We start from the raw sequence: 27,771 nt of genomic DNA, 5'->3' as shown, positions 1-27,771 counted from the left end.
TTCAAAGGTCAAAGTAAAATTAAAGTTGCCAGGTACAGTAACCTCATGATAGCATGTAAGTATTTGAAGTTTGAAAGCAATAGCCTTGAAACTTAAGAAGTAAAGTGGATCAAAACACAAAATTTAACCATATATTAAAAGTTACTAAGTCAAAAAAGGGCCATAATTCCGTAACAATGACAACCAGAGTTATGCAACTTGTCCTTTTACTGTACCCTTATGATAGTTTGTGAGTGTTCCAAGTATGAAAGCAATATCTATGATACTTTAGGGGTAAAGTGGACCAAAACATAAATCTTAACCAAATTTTCAATTTTCTAAGTATAAAGGGCCCATAATTCCGTTCAAATGCCAGTCAGAGTTACATAACTTTGCCTGCACGGTCCCCTTATGATAGTTCATAAATCTTGCAAGTATGAAAGCAATAGCTTTGATACTGTAGGAATAAAGTGGACCTAAACACAAAACTTAATCAAATTTTCAATTTTCTAAGTATAAAAAGGGCACATAATTCTGTCAAAATGCCAGTCAGAGTTACATTACTTTGCCTGCACAGTCCCCTTATGATAGTTAGTAAGTGTTGCAAGTATGAAAGCAATAGCTTTAATGCTTAAGGAATAAAATGGACCTAAACACAAAACTTAACCAAAATTGTCAATTTTCTAAGTATAAAAAGGGCACATTATTCTGTCAAAATGCATGCCAGAGTTATCTAAATTTGCCTGCCCAGTCCCCTCATGATAGTAAGTAAGTGTACCAAGTTTGAATGCAATAGCATTGATACTTACTGAGAAAAGTGGAACTAAACGCAAAACTTAACCAAAATTTTCAATTTTTTAAGTATAAAAGGGCACATAATTCTGTCAAAATGCACGCCAGAGTTATCTAACTTTGCCTGCCCAGTCCCCTCATGATAGTAAGTAAGTGTACCAAGTTTGAATGCAATAGCATTGATACTTTCTGAGAAAAGTGGACCTAAACGCAAAACTTAACCGGACGCCGACGCCAACGCCAACGCCGACGCCGACGCCGACGTGATGACAATAGCTCATAATTTTTTTTCAAAAAAAAGATGAGCTAAAAATTGGTCAAAAATAAATGTCTGTTAAAGAATACTTATTTCATCTTGTTTAAACTTTAAACACCTTTACTGCATCTGTACACACCAACTGCATGCCCATATTTGGAAATTTGAATGAATTATGGAACTTTTATATACCCCAGGGTTGAAAATAAACTGGACAAAAGCCGAGCGTGGGGGTGGTTCAGAAAAAATTGGTATATTCTTAAAGCATGGAAAGCCTACCTACAAATTTGCATGAAGTTCAGTGAAATGATGCTTATGAAGAAAATAATTAATAAGATTATATTTGGATATGTGCCCATTAGGGGTGCACTACCTTAAGCCCAACAAATTGAAAAAACAAACAAATCCAACAAATTGAAAAAACAAACAAATATTTTTGTATTTATTTTTTAAGCTTTTCTGCTGAGCACACAATTTTGACCTCGAGATGGAGCTGCAGGTTCTCCTCCTCGAGTGTCTTGACCTTCTTCTGCAGCACCGGGAGGCAGGCATCCTCCGGGGTGGAACTGCCAGGCGTGGAGGAGCCATCCGCGCCGTCATAGGTCTGCGAGTAGATCCGCAGTAGCTCTTCCTTCATGCACAGGTCATGCCTGTAGTGGGTTCAAACATATCTGAGAATTGCTCTGTGAAAACAGGGTTTATTGCATATGCTTAAAGTGTCGTCCAAGATACGCTAAAGCAGTCCGCACAGACGAATCAGAGACGACACTTTCTGCTTTTATTGCCTTTTTTATTTCAGTGAATACCCTTTTTGACAAAAATCAAGTTTAGACGGAAAGTGTTGTCCCAGATTAGCCTGTGCAACACTTTCCGAGACCTTTAAAGGGGCCTTTTCACGCTTTGGGTACATTGACAAAATTGAAAAGTTGTTTCAGATTCGCAAATTTTCGTTTAAGTTATGATATTTGAGAGGAAACAGTAAAACTGAACATTTACCATGCTCTAAAAAAGCCATTATATGCATCTTTTGACGATTTAATAACTCGAAAATTATAAAGCGTTGCAACACGAAACAAATTAATAATTTGGAGTTCTGTTGTTGTCGTCACATTTTGTGAAACTACGAGGATTGGTTATATGAAGTATAAAATACACCGTTTATTGCATCCGGAAGGATGGTCGAGTGGTCTAATTGGGAGAATTTTTACTGCAGGAACCCAGGGGTCAGTGGTTAGAGCCCTGCTGGGGGTTACCTTTTTTTCTTTGTTAAATTTTATTCTTTATTTTTTACTGGAGCTTTTTATATCCAATGTTAACATTTATCAATATATAGCATTTAATGACAAACTTCAAAACATGCCAAAATCTGTGAAAAGGCCCCTTTAAAAGAAAAATATCATAGTAGCTGAAATTGTTGTCCCTGATTGTCCTGTGCAAAGGCTTATCTGATAACACTATTCAAACATGCATTTAACCCTTTGCATGCTGGGAAATTTGTCATCTGCTAAAATGTCGTCTGCTGAATTTCTAAAATTAGCATTTTCTTCGATTTTTTTTCAAAGAATACTATCAGAATAGCAAACAGTTTGGATCCTGATGAGACGCCACGTTCTGTGGCGTCTCATCTGGATCCAAACTGTTTGCACAGGCCTTCAAAATTCGGTTCCCGCACTGAAAGAGTTAACACAGGGTGAGGCTCATATATGCGGAAAAAACAACAACTTCATACCTGAGTTGGTTGATGCGCTCGTTAGCCTGTGCCACCAGCTCCTCCAGATGCTCATTCTTCTCCTCAAAGTGTTTGTTCTTCTCTAGTAATGTCTGGCCGATCTTGGCTGCAAGTTCAAGGTCACGCTCTTTCTGGAAATGAATAAAGAGGTGAGAGGTAAACGTGAGTTCAAGGTTTCACTCTTTTTAAAATAATGAGAAGAGATAACAGCGATTCAAGTTAACTGTCTTTCTGACAATATAGAGGTGAAAGGTTAATGGTGGGTTCTAGGTCAGGTCAAGATCTTTGTAAAAATGTAGATTTGAAGGGTTTAATTTGAGTTCTGTCAAATAAAGGATCTTTTGCATCAAAATTACATTCAAAGTTAAACTAAAATAGCCTTTCTGAAAATATATTGAAGCAACACGTCAAATCAAAGTTTATGGTCAAATATAGGTCAAGGTCAATAAGCAGTAAGTTAAGGTCACATTATTTATGCAAATTTAAGTTTGCTGACATTGGTTTATGGAAAATGGAGCAAACAATGTAGGTCAAGGACAGCAAGTTCCGAGCCAATTTTAATCTGCAAATATGCATGTAGACTACGCAAGTTTAAGTTCAAATCACAAAACTGTTAAAGATCCATAAACACTGCCCAATTATATTATGCTTTATAGAAACTTCCAAGAACAAAAAGTGCCATAAGAAGGGTAATTACAATAGGAAGACCTTTAAACAAGAAACATTGGTGCAAAAACAATACATTTTTCTCAATGAACTCCACTGGCTGAATATGCAACACCCCTTCTCCTAAAGGATTGGGCATTATTCTTAGTCCAGGCTTTTTAATACAATAACTATCTTCTCATTGCACAAACTATATACTCCACATGAAATGGCAAGTTCTGCACATCCTGGCACAATACTTATCAACTATTCACATTTCTGGTATTTTCCGTTTTGTTAAAATATTAATGATTCTTTTCATTTTCTTGGTCAAAAATATTTCATGCCATTTCTATCCACACATGATCTGCAAAATAACTGTCACATGATTTATTGTTCATAATTTTCACAGTTACTTATCTAGTACACTATGCAGGAACATTATTCTGAAAAAGCTTTCATTTTAAAATTCACACTGGATTGTATTCCAACAAAATAATTTCTTTCATGAACACCCAGTAAATTACACTTTTTAAATATCTAAAACAAATAAGTGTCCATATCCCAACATTTCATCATTTATATTTAGAACTTTAAAACCGATAGACAGTACTTAGGCACACGTAATTAAATTATCATTTGACACATTTAAACCCCAATGTCGCATGTTATTTATATATATAATTTAGATTGTCAGTAAACACAAGTAGGACGCATGCTCAGTCACATGTTCAAATGTTTCAGTCTTGTCAATCACCAAGATCTAACTTATTTTATTCATCACACTGTTTATGGTCAAGGCAGGTACATGTATTATGAAATAGCAATACTATTGTATCTTCTGCAACATCCATGAATTGATGACAATCCTATGGCACTTACACTAATACCCATAATCATTTTATCTTTGACTTACATTCAATAAAGATAATGTAAACTTGTAAACTTTATCTCTTTTATATATTGATTAATCAACATTATCAAAATAATCCCTTTTCATTTGATACATGGTACATCTATTAGAAACTTGGATATCTAAATCAAATCCTGGATGCAAGAATCTTTTCATGCAGAAGTAGTCTTACAACCTGTGCATGATCTAGCAAGATTATTCCTTTTATTTGACAGATATTGACCTGATTTAAAGAGAACATTTTTCTAGGCAAAAGGACAATTTTATATGTATTTTATTAGATGGTCGCTTTAGCGACCGTCTAATGTGCTTGATGTAAAATTCAGGTCGATACGGCCTGGGTATGATTAGCCCAATTCCCGCTTACACTACGCGCGAAGAAAGAGTTGTATAATTTATGCAAGAGGTTTGAGTTCTCCAATTATGTTTATTCACAAATGGAAACATTATATTAATATCGTGTTAAATGCAATAGTTTCGAATGGTGTTTTATAGAAAAGAATAAAAAAAACAATGATCGTATTGCACGTGTCGCGGAGAAGATTGTTTATGAATGATTAAAATAGTCCACTTTCTGCTGCGTCTGCGTGACGTAGTATTTTCGCTCATCTCATTCATAAATCTGAGGCTGGCGATAAACAAAGGGGAGTCCGGGTGAGAATTACGCACTAGTATAAGGTTACGCTTGTTTATATTCACAGGTCTCAATTAATAACACGTTGACCACGAGTTCAACAATTATTACCGGGATACGATAGACAACATAAAAATGATTCATTATCGCTGAAACTGTTAAAAAACATTTAAATATAACAAGAATATTCTCTAAAAAATGTAGTCTTGCTGTTTTGAAATAAGGTTTGGAATTTTGGTTTCTAAATAACTTAATTAAAAACAAAAGTTTAATTATAGTGTTTTTTACTTTTAGTCGCATATTTACCGCATTATAATGTGTGTTATAATAGGCAAACTATACATTAGTAAAATTCAATCTGCCTTCGCACATAGAAGGAATGCGTTTCCTTTGCTTACTTCAGTTAGAGGTCAATTCTTTACGTAAAAGCAATCACAAGGCCCCGGCTTCAGAGGAATTGCGGAGCGTTCTTACATAATTAAAGTCGTAGTCGCATGGTATTTGCGTTTAGCGTCCTATTTGGTCACGTGGTTCTTTTTCGCGGGTGTTTTGGCATTCATGATATGAGGCTATTAATAGATGCGCCTGTCGATAAACAAAGGAAAGTTTACGGGCGATAACAACGCAATAGGTTACGCTCTCACATACAACTCAATGACGTAGTACAGGTCGTAAATTGAGAGATTTGGGAAAAAGTTGACGCTTACTTATATTCTCAATTTATAAAACGTTGAACATAAGTTGAACAATAACTTCAGCGATACGATAGACTAAAAAAAATCATAATCGCTTAACCCGAATATAACAAATAATTTATAATAATAATACGAATGACCTGTTTCATAACCTCGTTGAAGCTACTGCATCGGGTATTTCTGGAAAGCGTTCTTGGTTCTCAACACATAGCGGCGATCTTTTGTATTTACGGGTGCTAGCAACGCAATAGTAGAAGCTTAGTAGAAGGGTTAGCTTGTTTATATTCACAGTTGTCAATACATTGACAGTTGGATATGAGTTCATCAATTACTCAGGCATACTATAGGCAACCTCGAAAATGCTTTATAATCGCTAAAACCGAAAACAACTAAATATATTATATTAAATATATTTATAACAATACATGTCTTTTAAAAATGTAGTCGGCGTATACGCCGACTTTGAAATAAAGTTAGCAATTTACTTTTCTAAATAACTGAATACAATTAAACAAAAGTTAAACTATTGTGTTGTGTTTTTCACTTGTAAGCTGCATATTCACCGCATGAAATGTGTGTTAGCATTGTCAAACCACACATTAGTGTGAGTAAATAAAAAATATACTACGGGAGAGCACTTCATATGTGTCCTCATATGCCTTGTTATGAGTATCTTTCTTCATTATCGAAATATATCGTATGTTTACATTTGATTTAAACGCAGTTTTCTTTCGTCACATTTAAATCACACGTCAATAGCGCCGTCATGCGAAAATGGGTCTTATGCGTTTCGGCAAGCGTTTGTTAAACCCAACATGTGCTCTTGCACAGTCAGGCCATAGGCGACGCTGTTCGCTTTAAAATCACTCAATATGTTATGTTTCTCCTTACCAGAAGGAGGGATAGCTGAATGGGCTATTTATATGAAGGGCGCATATAGAATAATACCCATTTTCGCATGACGAGGGTCATTACAAATCTCATTGCGAATTGAAAATCCCACATTTAAAAACAATGCTTTTTGATACAAAATTGAATTCAAAATAGCAAACTTGTTAATAATGGCAGCCTATCGACGCATTAAGGAATGATTTCCAGACGTGCTGACCAAGTACGGCAAACATTGTGGTATGATAATTAAACGATTTTCTCTTATCGTGACACTATACTATTTCGCTAATGATTGTTTTCTCATCTTGGAGGCGAAATTGAAATTCTGCGAGATGGATTGTAACGCGTAATTGTAACAGGGTCACAATTTGTGTCGTTTGAGCATACAGAGAGTAGTCCGGAATTTCTTACACTTAACAGTGCTACATCCTTTGAATTGAGCACATACGCAGTGATGTAGCAAAAATTCAGAGGTTGTATCTCGAATCAGCTTATTAAATATTCGAAAATATTCATGCGTGTCTGTTGGCGTTATGTTTAAGTCACTAAGATGAAAACTGAAACAGCTTCGCCTAAAAGCGCATTAGTGCTCTATACCTATGTTTATGTTAGCGTTGTTGACACCGTGTGAACTGCTCGGGTAACAAGTAAAGCATAAACAGCAATGTTTATATACTTTTATTCCTCCATATACAAGATACGAAGATTATTGTATATTTTGAATTTGTATATGGTGTCAAAAATCAAAAGTTTTTTACACGGAACTTTCATTATGAATTTATATTCTTGGTGAGATAGTCATTTGATATTAGAAAAAATATTCCTTTAATATGATGGTGACTGCAAATTTTCTTTATATTAAGTTCTCATTACCATTTTCATCATACTTTCTTTGCTTTCAGAACTTCCAAAAAAGCATGCTGTTTTTATTTTGTCTTAGTTATTTCTATGAAATAACAAGAGCACCGCCTTGCGGGTGCAGACCGCTCATCCAGAGCTCCAGATAAGGATTTAGTCTAAAGGGTATTTCACCCCCTGATATTATTGTCAATGCGTATTTTACTCCTTTGTTTCAGCCATAAAGGTTTAGGAATATTTAGGGGTATTTTCCGTTTCCATAGAAAACGGAAAAAAGTAAAAGGCGTGTTCAATCTAGAGATAGTATTATTATTTGTTATTTATATTATTAAATTTAAACAGAACATATTTAAAACGACGATATGAACAGACTTTCTTTTAAAATAATCCCGCAAGTTGCTTAAAACGTCCCGTTTTGATCCACAAACATGATGGGCCGCCATTTGTATTACAAGCTTATTTTGAGGATACATTACACTAAATCATTGTGTATCCCTCTGTGGTCCATTCGAAAGTAGTGCCTAATTCTAAAGAGTTCCTTTTCTCTTCTTGAATATAAGCTATTTAACAATGTGAGACATGTCTTTTGTGGTTATTTGTAATATCCTGTATGTGTCTGGAGTACTTTGATGCCTTGGATTGGAAGCTAACTTAAAAGATGGACTTTTGAGGGTGTGTTTTCTATTGTGTGGGGCTTTTGTCGAAATGAGGATTCCGAAACACGTTTTTCTACAGTGGATTCGACAGCGATTTACTTTCTTAGAAGTTGCGAGACGGTATGTTTTTGATTGCAATTATTGGAAGAGGACAGATCCATATTTAAAATGATACCAGGTTCGGAAAAATTGATACGTCGAAAAGGCAAGAAAAATGCTGTAAAAGTTGTCAGTTTTATAATGGGACCCTATGGGAATCGGAATTAGTGTAATATAACCTTGATTGACTTACTCTTGATTCAAAGGTTATCTGACACTAAAAACTTAACTGGATTATTGGTTAAACCGGTTACGCACTTAATCGATTTAAAATACGTACCAAGATTTGTAAAGCGTTTTGTTACGTATTGGGCCGATTTTTAATGCGTTTTTTTATTTTTTCAATGCGTAAATACGCAGATACGCCTTTTATCTAGAGCTCTGCGCTCATCTATTTTCTTTTTAAAGGTGAAGGGACTCTCATTTTCAATCACAAAGGAGGGAGGAGTGGAGTGAAGAGGGGTGTATAGTGTGGGGTTGTGGACATTTATTACACTATCTTCCAAAAAAAGCGAAAAAAAAAAAAAAAAAAAAAAAAAAAAATGGGGGGGGGGGGTATAGTGTGAGGGTGTGGTGATAATTTGTGAGATGATCTTAAAAAAAAAAAAAAAAAAAAAAAATCAAAAAAAAAAAATTTGGGGGGTGGGGTGGGGTGGGGGGGGGTGGGGTGGGGGTATAGTGTGAGGGTGTGGTGGTCATTTGTGAGATGATCTTAAAAAAAAAAAAAAAAAAAAAAAAATTAAAAAAAATTGGGGGGGGGAGGGGGGAGGGGGGGGAGGGGGGGGAGGGCACGGGGGATGGTTTGGGTGAAGTCTATAGTGGTATGTCAGGTAAGAGTAGTTTCATCAAAGTATCAATCAAATCTAATCATAAATAAAGAAGTTATGGCAATTTTAGCAAAATTTAATAATTTGACCTTGAGAGTCAAGGTCATTCAAAGGTCAAAGTAAAATTCAAGTTGCCAGGTACAGTAACCTCATGATAGCATGTAAGTATTTGAAGTTTGAAAGCAATAGCCTTGATACTTCGAGTGGATCGAAACACAAAATTTAACCATATATTAAAAGTTACTAAGTCAAAAAAGGGCCATAATTCCGTAACAATGACAACCAGAGTTATGCAACTTGTCCTTTTACTGTACCCTTATGATAGTTTGTGAGTGTTCCAAGTATGAAAGCAGTATCTATGATACTTTAGGGGTAAAGTGACCAAAACATAAATCTTAACCAAATTTTCAATTTTCTAAGTATAAAGGGCCCATAATTCCGTCCAAATGCCAGTATGAGTTACATAACTTTGCCTGCACCGTCCCCTTATGATAGTTCATAAATCTTGCAAGTATGAAAGCAATAGCTTTGATACTGTAGGAATAAAGTGGACCTAAACACAAAACTTAATCATATTTTCGATTTTCTAAGTATAAAAAGGGCACATAATTCTGTCAAAATGCCAGTCAGAGTTACATTACTTTGCCTGCACAGTCCCCTTATGATAGTTAGTAAGTGTTGCAAGTATGAAAGCAATAGCTTTGATGCTTAAGGAATAAAATGGACCTAAACACAAAACTTAACCAAAATTGTCAATTTTCTAAGTATAAAAAGGGCACATAATTCTGTCAAAATGCATGCCAGAGTTATCTAACTTTGCCTGCCCAGTCCCCTCATGATAGTTAGTAAGTGTACCAAGTTTGAATGCAATAGCATTGATACTTACTGAGAAAAGTGGAACTAAACGCAAAACTTAACCAAAATTTTCCATTTTTTAAGTATAAAAAGGGCACATAATTCTGTCAAAATGCACGCCAGAGTTATCTAACTTTGCCTGCCTAGTCCCCTCATGATAGTAAGTAAGTGTACCAAGTTTGAATGCAATAGCATTGATACTTTCTGAGAAAAGTGGACCTAAACGCAAAACTTAACCGGACGCCGACGCCAACGCCAACGCCAACGCCAACGCCAACGCCAACGCCGACGCCGACGCCAAGGTGATGACAATAGCTCATAATTTTTTTTCAAAAAATAGATGAGCTAATAAGGATGATAAAAAGTGCACACAAAACTCGACCCGTGCGCTATGACACACACTTTTTTAAGTTGAATGGCGTGTGTTCATTTCAAACTTGCGATTGATTTTGAAAAATGAATTGCGTGTTAAATTATGCAATAGCGAACATCTTCAGTGCCTTCAGCGCTTTGATATGTATTCCTATCAGCATGCATTTCTTTTAATAAGGATTCAAAGACATATTATTTGCAAACAAATTAACCCTTTGCATGCTGGGAAATTTGTCTTCTGCTAAAATGTTGTCTACTGAATTTCTAAAATTAGCATTTTCTTCGATTTTTTGTCAAAAGAAATCAGAATAGCAAACAGTTTGGATCTTGATAAGACGCCACGTTCTGTGGCGTCTCATCTGGGTCTAAACTGTTTGCAAAGGCCTTCAAAATTCGGTTCCAGCACTGCAAGAGTTGAGTGTTCCATCATCTGCATGTAGTCCAAGGAAGAATGTTGGATAGTACAGCTGATAGAATTCATATACAAAATAAAGTCAGTTAGAGAAAAGGGCCCAAAATAGATCCCTAGAGTGGACGTTTCCAACCTTTCTGTACATGTATTGTTGTCTATTTGGGAGATAAGACGTAAAAATGGCTTAACCCATTTATGCCTAGCGTCTAGAAAAAAGGCCTTGGCAAACAGCGTAGACCCAGATGAGACGCCGCATTATAGACGCCGCATAATGCGGCATCTCATCAGGGTCTGCACTGTTTGCTGCTTATCAGTATCTAAGGGTTGGAAATAAAGTCTTTAAAACAGGAATTTAGTAAGAAAGGTATTTAATTGTATGTAACTTTCTAAGGGACTACACATGCATCAAAATACATATATAAGAGGTAAAGGGTTAAACGCCACAATTTTGAACTATATCAATTATTTGACTGTTTACTTTGTCTACATGCTTTATGAAACCATCATAAAATCCACCAACTAATAACCATCTTAATATACTCCTGACAGTGATGTGATTGGACCTGTTCAATACCCATCAGGCACCTACATGTACTAAATTAAAGCTTACATAGACCTATCACTAATGACTCATTTATGTTAACAAATGTGAATCAGCTGAGAAAATGTATAAATGACAACTGGTATAGTATTATGGTCCAGTAACAATATAATCACCTGTAACACATCAAGATGTCAAAAATGTCTGCCCTCTTATACCTCTGATTTAAGCTTATAAACAAGTATAGACAATCTTCTGGTCAGCTAATTCTGTAATTCAAGCAAGTGTAAACCAAGTAATAATTTTACAACATAATATGGATGCATTTAAAGAAGCTTATGCATTGCAATAGTAGGTGAATTAACAAGCTTATGTAATGCAATAGTAGCTGAATTAACAAGCTTATGCATTGCAATAGTAGGTGAATTAACAAGCTTATGCATTGCAATAGTAGGTGAATTAACAAGCTTATGCAATGCAGTAGTAGGTGAATTAACAAGCTTATGCAATGCAGTAGTAGGTGAATTAACAAGCTTATGCATTGCAATAGTAGGTGAATTAAAGCTGAAATTAAGCAGGCTGTGTTTGAAACAATCGCATGAAAACCGTGGACTTAATCGGATAAACAAGAAAAGCACGAACGCACGCACGCACACACACACACACACACACCAAGGGTTTTTCTGCCTATTTTGGGAAAAGGAGTCTGACCAAATTGGGAATTTTTTATCGACAAAATTGATCATTTTGGGAATTTTTGCTTCGATGAAACGGCTCATTTGGGAAAAAATTGGGAATTTATCGTGCTTAAATAAGTCAGTGGTTTAACAAATAAATTTGTTTTTATTTGTTATTTTGTCTTCTTTATATAAACAGATGCAATATTGGGCATGTTCAACGTTTATTCAAGTACTGCAGTTTTGTTTTTCAGTTACAGTTACACTCTTTTTTATAATTTCGGTTTGGGATCGGGTCCGTTTGCTTTGGGAGTGCCTCCGTTTTCCGGAGGCACAGACAGTGCTGTAAAACCCCTGCACACTAACACCATGCCATCCCATAAGCTCTTCTGCCTTTGGCAGTAAAGCTAATAAACAAACACCTAATGGAAAAAAGAAAGGAAATAAAACAGTCAGTATTCATATACATAAAATAACATGATGAAAATACTTGATCTGATCAATAGCAGGAAGGCTTGTGAAGGCATTCAGTCGCAGGTGGTTTCAAAAGCCTCCTGCTAGATCATGAATTAATAACAGACTTCCAATACTGGCACTGCAAGCTATGAATGGATTTTAAATCCTATAAAAACCTGATGACAATAGCTTGGAGACGGCTGTCGATGCCGTAAACATTGGATACCATCCTGATGCTGGTGTAAGGACTATGTTTTAAAGCAACTTAAATGGATCATTAACGGTCGATATTGAAACTAAGTATCTGATATGGGATTATTGCCCCAGCATGTTTGCATAGCAAGTATCAAGTTTGAAGCTTCCATATGATGATTATGATTAACCAGCCAATAGTCAGTTCCATGCGTGACATGCAATAATCATTGCGCAACACTCTTTTGCAATGAAGATCCATTGATCATAAAAACCAGTGATTTTGTCAATGTATGATGATAATTTTATCTCCAACTTTAGCTGCTAAATATTTGTGTATTACAACATGCATGCTGTAGTTGGTATTTCATCAACTGTTTCCCAATTCAAGTTTTCAGAGGCAGCAAGCGGAAGAGTCACATATTGTTCTGTTAAACAAAAGCCTGCATTGTTTTTGGTTTTCTTTCCAGCAAGTGCTGCTGAAGTTTGACTTTATTTGACAAATAAATCTAATGTTTTCTTACTTCTTCAAGTAATCGAGTAACTGCCTCTATGTCATTGTACGTCTTGGTCATCTGTGTCACCCTATCAGCACAGAGTACTGAAAATACAAGAAGCACACAATCGATATCATGTAAGCCACCTCCTTGCAAATTATATTAACCCTTTACCAATGAGATATGCATGTTCACGCATTTACAGTCCATAGAAAGTTATAATAAATTAAAGACCTTCCTTACTAGATTCAAGTTTTAAAAGCTTCATCTCCAACCCTTAGGTACTGATGAGAAGCAAACAGCATAAAACCTGAACAGACTGCGAGTAACTCACAGGCTGTTCTGGTTTTATGCTGTTCGCACATAGCCATTTTCACTTTGCTTCTTATGAGGGAAAGGGTTAAGCTATGTTAACCCTTTGCATGCTGGGTAATTTGTCATCTGCTTAAATGTCGTCTGCTGACTTTGTAAAATAAGCATTTTCTTCATTTTTTTTTCAAAGAATACTATCAGAATAGCAAACAGTTTGGATCCAGATGAGACGCCACGTTCTGTGGCGTCTCATCTGGATCCAAACTGTTTGCAAAGGCCTTTAAAATTCGGTTCCCGCACTGAAAGAGTTAAATGAAATATTTGTAACTGTCAATAAGTAAAATCTACGTACTGAGTGTGAAAATGCAATAAACAGACAACTAAAAATTGCAAACATTGTGATGCCTGTCTCTCTGGTGGCAATCTGACAGGGCCAACACTACACAAACTTGAATGCTAAATAATAAAGAAACAAAACAACCGTTTACCTTGTTAACATAGAGAATCATACTCCTATACTTTGTACAAAATAAATGAAGGTAAATAAAACCAAAAGGCAAGCTTTATAATAAACTTATATTATTGCAAGATATTCAAAGTGATTTGCAGAAGGGAACTATACTTAGCACCCCTACTTATAATGTTTAAAAGGTATCTTCCACATGTTAAAGGGAATGGACATAAATATCCATCTTTAATGGAGTTGAGTTTTCAACAGGTAAACATTCTGGATAGGAAACATCAAACTTAATGTTAACATTCTGCATAGCAACCATAAAAATTAATGTTAACATTTTGCATAGCAACCATCAAACTTAATGTTAACATTCTGCATATCAACCATCAAACTTAATGTTAACATTCTGCATATCAACCATCAAACAACCATTAATCAACAGACTGAAAATACTTCCCGCTTTTTACTCCTACACATCAATTATGACAACATGTTATGTCAGAAGTTCTTTTTGAAAATGTTCAATGCCATGATAGAAAAGGACACTAATGATTGTTTCAGCTTAACAGATGGGTTCCAACGAATGCTGTGTTTTTCCTGCAAGGACCTGCATTGTCTGCTTCCCTAACCACATGTGATCGCTAACCACATTGTCTATTGCATCCACAAACAAGAGAGCCATGTGCTCACCTGGGACACACTAAGGAACTCAACTTTCTGAGAAGGTGGAGTTTAACCCATTTATGCCTAGTGGACTCTCCCATCTTTCTAAATTGGATCTATTTTATTTCCAAAATTAGGGATGTCTTATATTTATTTCTATATTTAGAATATTTCTTAAAGAAATTCCTTTAAGCAAACAGCGCAGACCCTGATGAGACGCCCCATCATGCGGCGTCTCATCGGGGTCTACGCTGTTTGCCAATGCCTTTTTTCTAGACGCTAGGCATAAATGGGTTAAAGTAAGGAAAGTACTTTATGAAACATAGATGTTTAATTTCTAGTCCCATTTGGCTGAGATATCATGGAAACAAATAATTTCTGACATTTTATGAAGATTGGACAAAAAGTGACTTCTGGACTATGAACATGTTGTTTTACCAAGTGACCTTGTTTTTGAGCTCACATAACACGGATTCAAACTCAGTCAACATATTTCATTGAGAAAAACGTTCTCACCCAAGTTTCATAGAGATCATAAATGTGGCTGATAAAGTGTTAATCAGTTTTCACCGTAGCCTAAAAAGAAAAACTGCCCCACAACTTGGAGACCATGTCTTCCAACAAACCAAAACAATAATCTAACTTTGCCAAGATGTCATTAGAATAAGCTTTCTGACCTAGTTTCTAGATTGGACTAAAAATGCGACTTCTATAGTATTAACAATGTTTCACAATAGCCATATAACTTTACCGGCGCCCAGGCGGCTATGTATTTCCACCAACAATAACCATTTTTTAAATTGGCGGAGCATTAGAAAAAAATCGCTGACCAATTTTCTCATAAAGATTTGACTATGAATGTGACTTCTAGGGTGTGAACAAGGTTTCACAATAGCCCCCTGGCAGCCATGTTTTTTTAAAGAACTGGAACCATTTTCAAACTTGGCTAACGTATCATTAGAACAAAATGTTCTAACCCAGTTTGATAAAGATTGGACTATAAATGTGACTTCTAAAATGTTAACAAGGTTTTACTTTAGCCAAATTAGGAAAACTACCCCAACCCCCTTGCAGCCATATTCTCAATGGACAGGAACTATTTTGGAACTCAACCCAGATATCATTAGGACAAATGTTCTGACCAAGTTTCATGAACATTGGACTGAAAATGAAACTTTTAGAGCATAAACAAGGTTTTAGTATAGCCATAAATGGAAAAATGTCCAGCCAAATGGTGGCCGTGTTTTTCAACCACCCAGAACCATTTTTGAACTCAGCTAAGATATCATTAAAACAAATATTCTGACAACGTGTTATGAAGAGTTGACTATTAACGTGAGTTTAAAATTAATGTGAGTTTACAAGCTTTTTCTTTCATTTGACCTGGTGACCTAGTTTTTGACCTTACATGACCCAGTTTCAAAATTGTCCGCGATATCATTCAGATATTGTTCTGACCAAGTTTCATGCAGATTGGGCAATAAGAGTGGCCTCAAGTTGTTCTGACCAAGTTTCATGCAGATTGGGCAATAAGAGTGGCCTCAAGTTGTTCTGACCAAGTTTCATGCAGATTGGGCAATAAGAGTGGCCTCAAGTTGTTCTGACCAAGTTTCATGCAGATTGGGCAATAAGAGTGGCCTCAAGATGTTCTGACCAAGTTTTATGCAGATTGGGCAATAAGAGTGGCCTCAAGTTGTTCTGACCAAGTTTCATGCAGATTGGGCAATAAGAGTGGCCTCAAGATGTTTTGACCAAGTTTCATGCAGATTGGGCAATAAGAGTGGCCTAAAAATGTTCTGACCAAGTTTCATGCAGATTGGGCAATAAGAGTCGCCTCAAGATGCTCTGACCAAGTTTCATGCAGATTGGGCAATAAGAGTGGCCTCAAGAGTGTAATTACGGTAAATATTGACAACAGCCGATGATCAAAGGACAAAAAATAATCACAAAAAAGTCAAACATTCAAAATAATTTCAGTATACAATTATTATGGATATCACAGGTTAAGAGGTTCAAACAAATTCACCAACATCTTACCCTTTGATTCTGATCGAACAGGAAACACTCGAAAGCAGCTGATCAGTATTTCCATGGGGACTAACAAACGTTCATCTTTTCTTTACAGTTCAATACAGTAGTAAATATTTCTACGTTATTAAAAAAAAAGCCTTAGTATGCAAACTTTACTCAATTCACTGATCATATTGGGTGCAAAATGTGACCATGTCTTTATTTTATACCATGACTTTACGCCACATTTTTACATGGTTGTAGTTGTTGTCGTTTTACACTTAATTTTAATAGCATACATTATTAGTTATACTAACACCAGAATGTATCATAAAATCATATTAAAAATATATTAAGTTTATACTAAAAATAAAATTGTCTTCGCTTAAAATCAAATTCCCATAAGAAATAATCATAGTGTTCTCTCTAAGCTCTTCTGTCTAAATCAAAGCCACAATTTACATATAAGGTTATAATCTGTAAATTACATTACTAAATACTCATTCATTTTATTTTAAAGTATGTAATTATCCACAGCAGTCTCAATATCCTTGACATTATTTCCATCTGTTCACAAACTGTTTCTTTAACTCCACATAATATATGTAACTTTCAGATTTTTAGGAATTTTCACTAGTTCTTCATCAGGTGAACTCATGACAACAAAAGCAGATCTTGCATCAGAAAATGGTCTCAGACATGGGACATAGCAGACGATACTGTCTACAATCAATATGTCTGCTGCAATTACCAAGAATTTACATTAACACAGAAATGATGCAGTGCTTAAAACAAAATTTGGGATTTGTTTTTACATTTGATACACAGTGTTTTATTTAAATGGCAATATTATTGTCTATAACCAATGAATCTGGGTTTTATGAATGAATTTTATATATTAAAATAATGTGCACATAACGCTCTGAAAGAAAAACAATTCAAGCATAAAAAACTATCAAATGACATGATTCATTACAAATTGGCACAAAATTATATAAGAGTGCCAAACTGCCCGTTTGAAGGTTTTGGATAACTTGATAACTTTACCATTTGAGTGGCAAAATGTTATTATATTTTTGAAAATTTAGCAACACATAACTTTACCCCAATCAGTCCGATGGACGGACCGACCGATATGTGCAAAACAATATACCCCTCTTCTTCGAAGAAAGGCATAACAAGATGTGTTTGTGAAACACAATGTCCCCCTATATATGACCTTGACCTTGTGAAGGATGACCTTGACCTTGTGAAGGATGACCTTGACCTTTCACCACTCAAAATGTGCAGCTCCATGAGATACACATGCATGCCAAATATCAAGTTGCTATCTTCAATATTGCAAAAGTATTCATAAAATAAGCGATTTGGGCCACATATATTTGACCTCTGACCTTGAAGGATGACCTTGACCTTGACCATTCACCACTCAAAATGTGCAGCTCCATGAGATACACATGCATGCCAAATATCAAGTTGCTATCTTCAATATTGCAAAAGCATATATAAAATAAGCGATTTGGGCCACATATATTTGACCTTTGACCTTGAAGGATGACCTTGACCTTGACCTTTCACCACTCAAAATGTGCAGCTCCATAAGATACACATGCATACCAAATATCAAGTTGCTATCTTCAATATTGCAAAAGTATTCATAAAATGAGCGATTTATGCCACATATATTTGACCTCTGACCTTGAAGGATGACCTTGACCTTGACCTTTCACCACTCAAAATGTGCAGCTTCATGAGATACACATGCATGCCAAATATGAAGTTGCTATCTTCAATATAGCAAAAGTTATTGCAAAATGTTAAAGTTGGCGCAAACAGACCAACAGACCAACAGACAGACAGGGCAAAAACAATATGTCCCCCACTACTATAGTGGGGGACATAAAAATTGAATTCCATATTAGAAATTGTCATTTAATATTTGAGTACATATAATAATGCATACAAAATGTCAGCAATATTAAACTGTACTGCACACAGCTGAGTCAGAACAAGCACACCCATGCCAATAAATAATTTAGTTACCTGACATTTCAACAAAAAACAAAGTAATGATGCATCCTTCTCAAACCCTCATACATCAAAATGCAATTCGTTTTCACAAGAATATAACCACATCATTGTAATCAAGTGCATTTTTTTTTTGCAATAACCATGTATCCACTCAAAATTGTTTATCTATCCACACTCAAAGCCAACACATGTTCATGTTTGATAAAATTGTTTTATCAACCAAACATGGAGGTAAATGTTGTTATGTGTAACACTTATGTAATTAATGATCACATGAATATTTTTGACATTTTTGGTGACTCAATAAATACCAATATATTCTAATATCATATGAGTTAATATGAATATCACTATTTTTATCTCACACAAAAGTTTGAAAATAGGGACTTTACAGAATCTATTTTTACATTAATTGTATTCCCAATCCTAAACATACTGAGAATTTAATATTAATATTGCATTGTAATTTTATATTATTTTATGTATTTTACAAACTTTGAGAATAATAGGGACTTCATAACAGTATAAGCCTGATTTGTGTTGCATTAACAATACTCAGAAATGACAGTTTTTACATACTGACAATAACAGTTATATAAACGAAGAAAAAAAAAACTTTCCACGCCAAAACACAAGAAACACTTAAGCAAATGTTTGGCAATCTGTTTAAACAACCACACTGTCACCGTTCGCTAAAGAAACAGGATTGGTTTGGACCCTAGCAAGTAATCAATACAAAAAACTGCCTACACAAAACAGATGATATAAGTTCCGCCCAAACATGATAAATTATGCACATGAGCCTAAAAACTTATTTGAAGATTGTCAATAAAAGTCAACATGCACCCATCAGTTATGGTCTTATAGTCAGAAAGGGACAGCAAAAGATGACTTGTCAGGTAGGACCTAATCCTGTTTTCATTTTTTTGTCAAAGTCCCTACGTCATTAAAGGGGCCTTTTCACAGATTTTGGCATTTTTTTAACCTATTCATTAAATGCTTTATATTGATAAATGTAAACATTGGATCATAAAAGCTCCAGTAAAAAATCAAGAAAACAATTAAAAAAAGGAAAAGAACATTGTCCGGAGCAGGTTTCGAACCAGTGACCCCGGGAGTCCTGCCAGAATCCTGAATTAAAAACGCTTTAGCCTACTGAGCTATTCCGCCGAGTATCTATCCTAGACGTATTTTATACCTTATATAAGCAATCTTCGTAGTTTCACAAAATTTAACGACAAAAACAGAACTCTCCAAATTATTCAATCGTTTCGCGTTGCAACGCTTTATAATTTTTAGGTTTTAAAATCGTCAAAAGATGCATATAATGGCTATATTAGAGCATGGTTAATGTTCAGTATTACTGTTTCCTCACAAATATCATAACTAAAACGAAAACTTACGAATCTGAAACAACTTTTTTCAATTTTGTCAATTTACCAAAGCGTGAAAAGATCCCTTTAAGAGGTTACTTTTCATGAACAAGTTTTTATACATTATCTTCTTCCTCTAAAATTCGCCTCTGTCAAGGACATTCTAGACAAATGAACATAATGAAACAAGTTTCTACTCTTGTTAATTTTTCTTTTTTTTTTCACCATAAATAGAACAACAGCTCTCATATCGTCATATTACGGTATAATGAATAATTATAGACAAGTATTATTTAGCAAATATTTATTGATATTTTACCCTTTAATTTTTTACTTTGTGCAAATAAAAGACTTAGAATGTCGTCTGCTGAATTTCTAAAATTAGCATTTTCTTCGATTTTTTTCACAGAATAATATCAGAATAGCAAACAGTTTGGATCCTGATGAGACGCCACGTTCTGTGGCGTCTCATCTGGATCCAAACTGTTTGCAAAGGCCTTCAAAATTCGGTTTCAGCGCTCAAAGGGTTAAAGGAAGACTCTTCTAAACCAAAATCCAGTCTAGGCGAAAAGTGTAGTCCGTGATAAGTATGTGCAGACTTCACAATCTAATCTGTGACGACACTCAACGCTCATGCGTTAGGCCCCGTTTTCGTAAACCATTTCTCAGAGTCGTTAAAAGTCTATTAAACAATTTATAATTGCAGATGCTTGCAGGGTGTTTATAAACAGAAAACCATAAATCTTACTATTTTAATGTTCCCCTCATTGTAAACAAAAATTCAACCAACTGTACCTACCTTTATAAGACAGGTTGGTCAACTGCTCCTCTATCCAACCTGTTTGCATCGTTTATTATTTCTTTAAAATCCAGTTCACCATTGCCATGTTAAGCACACACAATTCATATTAATCTATGGCAGAGTGATAATCTTGATTCCCAACTTCTTGGTGTTCTTCACACTAAGTTCACAATTACATACACAATAGGAACCAAATCTATGTTCCATACAATATATTTGACATGATTTCAAAGAATGTAACTGGGAAATGGGTAAAATCACACAATGTCCCCGACTTTTGCGTAACATTATACAAATAATTAAACAACTGTTACTATTATATCATAACAAGACTTTTGTAAAATCAACAGCAAAGTGAATTGCAATGGAATCCAAGATCTATAATTAATCTTTAAGGTAGCGTATCAGTAAAAATGATGATTTAATATATAAATTATTTTTCTACGTCATCACGTGTCGTTGCAGGGATTGACATACCAAATATTCTGAACTTAAACCATCAAATAAGTCATCTAAGTTCGAGGAATTCGCAACTGATTTGCTATTTTGATATGTGTTATTTGACCCCTGTGTTGTTAAAGGTAACACATTAAACTCAATTTGAGGAATCTTTATACTACCTTGGTTTTCTGCAATGAACTTCAAAGCCTAAGTGAAAAGTATTTTAACTTTGAAACTTAAAGGCAGCACACATATTCATTGCATCTTTTATATAAATTGTGGAGTTTAGGTAATTAATAATTGAGCAACATATAGTTCAAGATTGGCAGACATCAGTATACCCTTGCTTATTGTATTAACTTGTAAAAGGGTTGAACGCAATTTTGATTTATCCGATACAGGAATGTTCAGCAGATAGAGTAGTTCCACACTCAACAAAAGAGTAATCAAATAATTAAATATTTATACAAAATACGACATTGCCCACAATGAATGGATTATTTCTTTGATCACAAGTTAGCCATATATTTTGTATTCTTTTGTTTACAAAAGTGTAAGACTGAAAAAACTAGTGGACAGAATTGCTATAACCCTCCTGGCATCAGTACATGCCAGGCCATGCCAGGCCATACAAATAAAACTAACAAGCAACCTTTATCATAAAAGGTTTTAGAAATTAAGTTTAGAATCTAATATCATATAATCAGGAGTACAGGACTTTTCACGTTTGAAGTTAATGTTAATATTTACAAAGAAATATCCCATATTCTTGATGCAGATTAATTACTTAATTAACCCTTTGCATGCTGGGAAATTTGTCATCTGCTAAAATGTCGTCTGCTGAATTTCTAAAATTAGCCATTTCTTCGATTTTTTTCAAAGAATACTATCAGAATAGCAAACAGTTTGGATCCTGATGTGACGCCACGTTTTGTGGCGTCTCATCTGGATCCAAACTGTTTGCAAAGGCCTTCAAAATTTGGTTCCCGCACTGAAAGGGTTAAATCTGTTTTCTTGCAGAAGATAAAATAATTCTTGGCATTTATTTTCATGTTGAAAATGCAAGCACACACACTTTTGTGTTAGGTAAAAAAATAAGTTCAAAGCTATTAAAAGCAAAATAATTTTCAAATAATTATAAATTTTGTATAATATGTAAATATGCCAACTGGATTTGTTTTCCAAACTGGTATTTTAAGACTTCAAATTAAAACCAGTCAAAACATAAGTTCATATCAGTGCACTACATCAATGATAATTGCAGATTTGAAAATGATCGTAGATTGTTTTATCATGCAATACCCGAAAATATATTGTTAGCAATATATCAAATTCTACATCATAGACACAGATACAACAATCATATCATATAGCCGGAATATTTAAATATTAATTTTTTTAGCCTGAATAACATTTCCGAACCTCAAGCTGTCAGGCTTATACTTAGCGAGAACACTGCACATACAGGCATGATTTCAATATTTAAATTTTTCAACATTCACAAATTGTCATAAATTAAACATGAATTTACTTTCAACATTTGCCTATATGTTATATATTATGCAGACATTAATTATAAGCTACCGGGCCAATTTCAATATATATATCATTATCCCCACGCTTTTTGAAAAAAAGGTGGGGATATTGTGGTTATCTCCGCCGTCCGTCCGTCCGTCCGTCTGTCCGTCCGTCCGTCCGTCCTGGCCACTATCTCCTCCTACACTAAAAGCACTAGAACCTTGAAACTTACACACATGGTAGCTATGAGCATATGTGCGACCCTGCACTATTTGGAATTTTGATCTGACCCCTGGGTCAAAAGTTATAGCGGTTGGGGTTGGGCCGCGTCAGAAATTATCACTCATTTTTTTAGGTTATTTTACATTTACTTCTTTATTTCTACACCGATTCACTTCAAATTGATACTGGACCTCTCTTATGACAATACGGTCAATCTCAACCATGCATGGCCCCATTCCCAACCCTGGGGCCCCCCGCCCACATAGGCCACCCCCACCAAAAATTTCCATTTACTATAATTTTTTCATTTCTACACGGATTCACTTCAAATTGATACTGAACTTTTGTTATGACATTAGGGTCAATCTCAACTATGCATGGCCCCAATCCCAACCCTGGGGCGCCCGCCCACATAGGCCACACCCACCAAAAAATTCCCATTTACTATAATTTTTTCATTTCTACACGGATTCACTTCAAATTGATACTGAACTTCTCTTATGACATTAGGGTCAATCTCAACTATGCATGGCCCCATAACCAACCCTGGGGCCCCGCCCACATAGACCACACCCACCCAAAATTGCCTTTACTATAATTTCTTCATTTCTACACCGATTCACTTCAAATTGATATTGAACTTCTCTTATGACAATACAGTCAATCTCAACTATGCATGGCCCCATTACCAACCCTGGGGCGCCCCGCCCACGTAGACCACACCCACCCAAAATTGCCTTTTACTATAATTTCTTCATTTCTACACCGATTCACTTCAAATTGATACTGAACCTCTCTTATGACAATACGGTCAATCTCAACTATGCATGGCCCCATTACCAACCCTGGGGCCCCGCCCACATAGACCACACCCGCCCGAAATTGCCTTTTACTATAATTTCTTCATTTCTACACCGATTCACTTCAAATTGATACTGAACTTCTCTTATGACAATACGGTCAATCTCAACTATGCATGGCACAATTACCAACCCTGGGGCGCCCTGCCCACATATGTCAGATCCACCCAAAATTGCCTTTTACTATAACTTCTTCATTTCTACACCAATTCACTTCTAATTGATGATGAACTTCTCTTATGACAATACGGTCAATCTCAGCTATGCATGGCCCCATTACCAACCCTGGGGCACACCTAGGTCAAACATTCGGCGTGGGGATACGCGTCGGCCTCTGCCGCGCCATTTCTAGTTTAAACTGCTTTAAAATGTTAATCCACTTATAATCCATAGTTGAAGAAGTAACACAGGGGAAGGATTCAACGTTGTCAATCACGTACCATTCATTCACTTTCAATAAATACTACATTGATCTATATGTAACATGTTATGCAGATAGTAATGATATCCTTTCACAACTGAGCTGCGTCAGGCAATACATGTATTGATTTAATTTAAAAACCTTTAATAACATTGCAATCACCTTATAATTCATATTAAAAGTTAGAGGAGTTTCAATAATGTCCATGTATTAAAAGACACAGTTATATATTTGTGCAGCTCAATAAATATCTGGCATAAGAAGATACACCAAACTTTTGCAGACAGGGGACCTGTCATTATTCAGCAATTAAAGCTGTTAACGTCACATTACCATGGGCCAGTCATGTCACCTTTTTATTATTTCGCGTTACTGTAAGCAGACCAATTACAAGGGTTGCACTCTGATTCACATTGTTAACCCCTTTCCCACTCAGAAGCAAAGTGAAAATGGCTATGTGCAAACAGCATACACCAGAGCAGCCTGCGAGTAACTCACAGCCTGTTCAGGATTTTTGTTGTTTGCTGCTCATCAGCATCTCAGCGTTGAAAATGAAGCCTTTGAAAATTGAATCTAGTAAGAAAGGTTTATAATTAAAAGTAACTTTCTAAGGGACTACAAATGTGTCAACATACGTATCTAAGTGGTACAGGTTTAACCCTTTCAGTGCTGGAACCGAATTTTGAAGGCCTTTGCAAACAGTTTGGATCCAGATGCCACAGAACGTGGCGTCTCATCTGGATCCAAACTGTTTGCTATTCTGATAGTGTTCTTTGAAAGAAAATGCTAATTTTAGAAATTCAGCAGAAGACATTTTAGCAGACGACAAATTTCCCAGCATGCAAAGGGTTAAATGTTGCTATTACTGTGATCTGTTATAATAATTCTTTAGTCACCAGAGGATAGTTTGATGAAGACATGCTTCCATGGTATATCGTATTGCCAATCAAATATAAAAGCCTGCAAAATTGAATGATCATTTAACTTTGATGCAGAGTGTTAAGAGGTTAAAAATCATATTCAAAATTAAAATGTTTGTGATATTTGATGAATGAAATGGAAGCTGAGATCAGCCTAAATCGACTTTCCATCATAATAGTCATTTCAAAAAATTGTTCTATAACAAACAAAGAATCAATTTTAGATTACCAGATATTGTACTTGAATTATTCATTTCAACCTATGAAACATTTACCATAAAAAATAAACAAGGGCTGTTTGTAAAACATGCATGCCCCCATATAGGCTGTCAGTTGTAGTGGAAGCCATTGTGTTAATATGTTTTTTGTCACTGTGACCTTGACCTTTGACCTAGTGACCTGAAAATTAATAGGGGTCATCTGCCAGTCATGATCAATGTACCTATGAAGTTTCATGATCCTAGGTGTAAGCATTCATGAGTTATCATCCGGAAACCATTTTACTATTTCGAGTCACTGTGACCTTGCGCTTTGAACTAGTGACCTGAAAATCAATAGGGGTCATCTGCCAGTCATGATCAATGTGCCTATGAAGTTTCATGATCCTAGGCATAAGCATTCTTGAGTTATCATCCGGAAACCATTTTACTGTTTCGAGTCACTGTGACCATGACCTTTGACCTAGTGACCTGAAAATCAATAGGGTTCATCTCCCATTCATGATCAATGAACCTATGAAGTTTCATGATCCTAGGCCTAAGCATTCTTGAGTTATCATCCGGAAACCATTTTATTATTTTTAGTCACTATGACCTTGACCTTTGACCTAGTGACCTGAAAATCAATAGGGGTCATCTGCCAGTCATGATCAATGTACCTATGAGGTTTCATGATCCTAGGCCTAAGCATTCTTGAGTTATCATCTGGAAACCATTTTACTATTTTGAGTCACTAAGACCTTGACCTTTGACCTAGTGACCTGAAAATCAATAGGGTTCATCTGACAGTCATGATCAATGTACCTATGAAGTTTCATGATCCTAGGCCTAAGTGTTCTTGAGTTATCATCCGGAAACCATCTGGTGGACGTACGGACGGACGGACCGACCTGCAAAACAATATACCCCTCTTCTTTTAAGGGGGGGCATAATAATTATAATAATCTTTTTGAAATTATAGTTCCAACAACAAAATTCAATAAGTCCATAATACATGTTTATCTGCTTAGTGCCTTCAAATAAACTGTCTTCAAAAACAACGTCTTATCCACATTCTGCATAACACCACAAAACACTTATACATTAACCACAAAACACTTATACAGTAACCACAAAACACTTGTACAGTAACCACAAAACACTTGTACAGTAACCACAAAACACTTGTACAGTAACCACAAAACACTTGTACAGTAACCACAAAACACTTGTACAGTAACCACAAAACACTTGTACAGTAACCACAAAACACTTGTACAGTAACCACAAAACACTTGTACAGTAACCACAAAACACTTGTACAGTAACCACAAAACACTTGTACAGTAACCACAAAACACTTGTACAGTAACCACAAAACACTTGTACAGTAACCACAAAACACTTGTACAGTAACCACAAAACACTTGTACAGTAACCACAAAACACTTGTACAGTAACCACAAAACATTTATACAGTAACCACAAAACACTTGTACAGTAACCACAAAACACTTGTACAGTAACCACAAAACACTTGTACAGTAACCACAAAACACTTGTACAGTAACCACAAAACACTTGTACAGTAACCACAAAACACTTGTACAGTAACCACAAAACACTTGTACAGTAACCACAAAACACTTGTACAGTAACCACAAAACACTTGTACAGTAACCACAAAACACTTGTACAGTAACCACAAAACACTTGTACAGTAACCACAAAACACTTGTACAGTAACCACAAAACATTTATACAGTAACCACAAAACACTTGTACAGTAACCACAAAACACTTGTACAGTAACCACAAAACACTTGTACAGTAACCACAAAACACTTGTACAGTAACCACAAAACACTTGTACAGTAACCACAAAACACTTGTACAGTAACCACAAAACATTTATACAGTATCGAAAGCACAATAATCAGAACATAGAAGATACCTCTTCTAAAACCTAATTAATTAGCACATCTTTTACCACACCCATACCAAACTAAAATCAAAATAATTATACTACATCTGGAACTACAATACCCAGTTTAATGGTCAACTAGGCACATGTTTATCAGAGGCACTATGTTTACCACCACCATAAAAGGAATTCACCTGATGGCAATAACAGAGACTATAGCTAAAGCCCATTGATTTCACATGAAGCCTGTGATATTACCTGGAATATGTCAGTATTGTCACTCCACATATGGATTTTTTCTTGTTCCTATAGCAATTTCCTTCATAGCATAACCCTTTGAGCGCTGGAACCGGATTTTGAAGGCCTTTGCAAACAGTTTGGATCCAGATGAGACGCCACAGAACGTGGCGTCTCATCAGGATCCAAACTGTTTGCTATTCTGATAGTATTCTTTGGAAAAAAATCAAAGAAAATGCTAATTTTAGAAATTTAGCAGACAACATTTTAGCAGATGACAAATTTCCCAGCATGCAAAGGGTTAAATATTGCTGATTGGAGATAACAACAGCTTCATTTTCGCCCTTTGATTTTGAAGAACCATTAGGCTAATAGTTATCAACGCCTAGGTCGGCTATTGAAAGCAA

The 27,771-nt window shown here is 35.5% G+C and overlaps 1 protein-coding gene across 1 annotated transcript in view; it reads right to left on the bottom strand.

The window, feature by feature from the left end:
- LOC127849236 (trafficking kinesin-binding protein 1-like) overlaps nt 1–27,771 on the bottom strand; it is a 91,710-nt gene that overhangs the window by 41,703 nt on the left and 22,236 nt on the right. Inside the window, exons 4-6 of the mRNA XM_052381956.1 lie at nt 13,004–13,080; nt 2,757–2,887; nt 1,509–1,677 (exon numbers count right to left, since the gene is read on the bottom strand). Of these exons, the coding sequence (XP_052237916.1) occupies nt 1,509–1,677; nt 2,757–2,887; nt 13,004–13,080 (377 nt within the window). The remainder of the gene's footprint in view (nt 1–1,508; nt 1,678–2,756; nt 2,888–13,003; nt 13,081–27,771) is intronic.

The sequence above is a fragment of the Dreissena polymorpha genome, chromosome 10 (assembly GCF_020536995.1).
Source record: "Dreissena polymorpha isolate Duluth1 chromosome 10, UMN_Dpol_1.0, whole genome shotgun sequence".
Classification (NCBI taxonomy): Eukaryota; Metazoa; Mollusca; class Bivalvia; order Myida; family Dreissenidae; genus Dreissena; species Dreissena polymorpha.
This window is presented reverse-complemented; position numbering and strand designations above follow the sequence as displayed.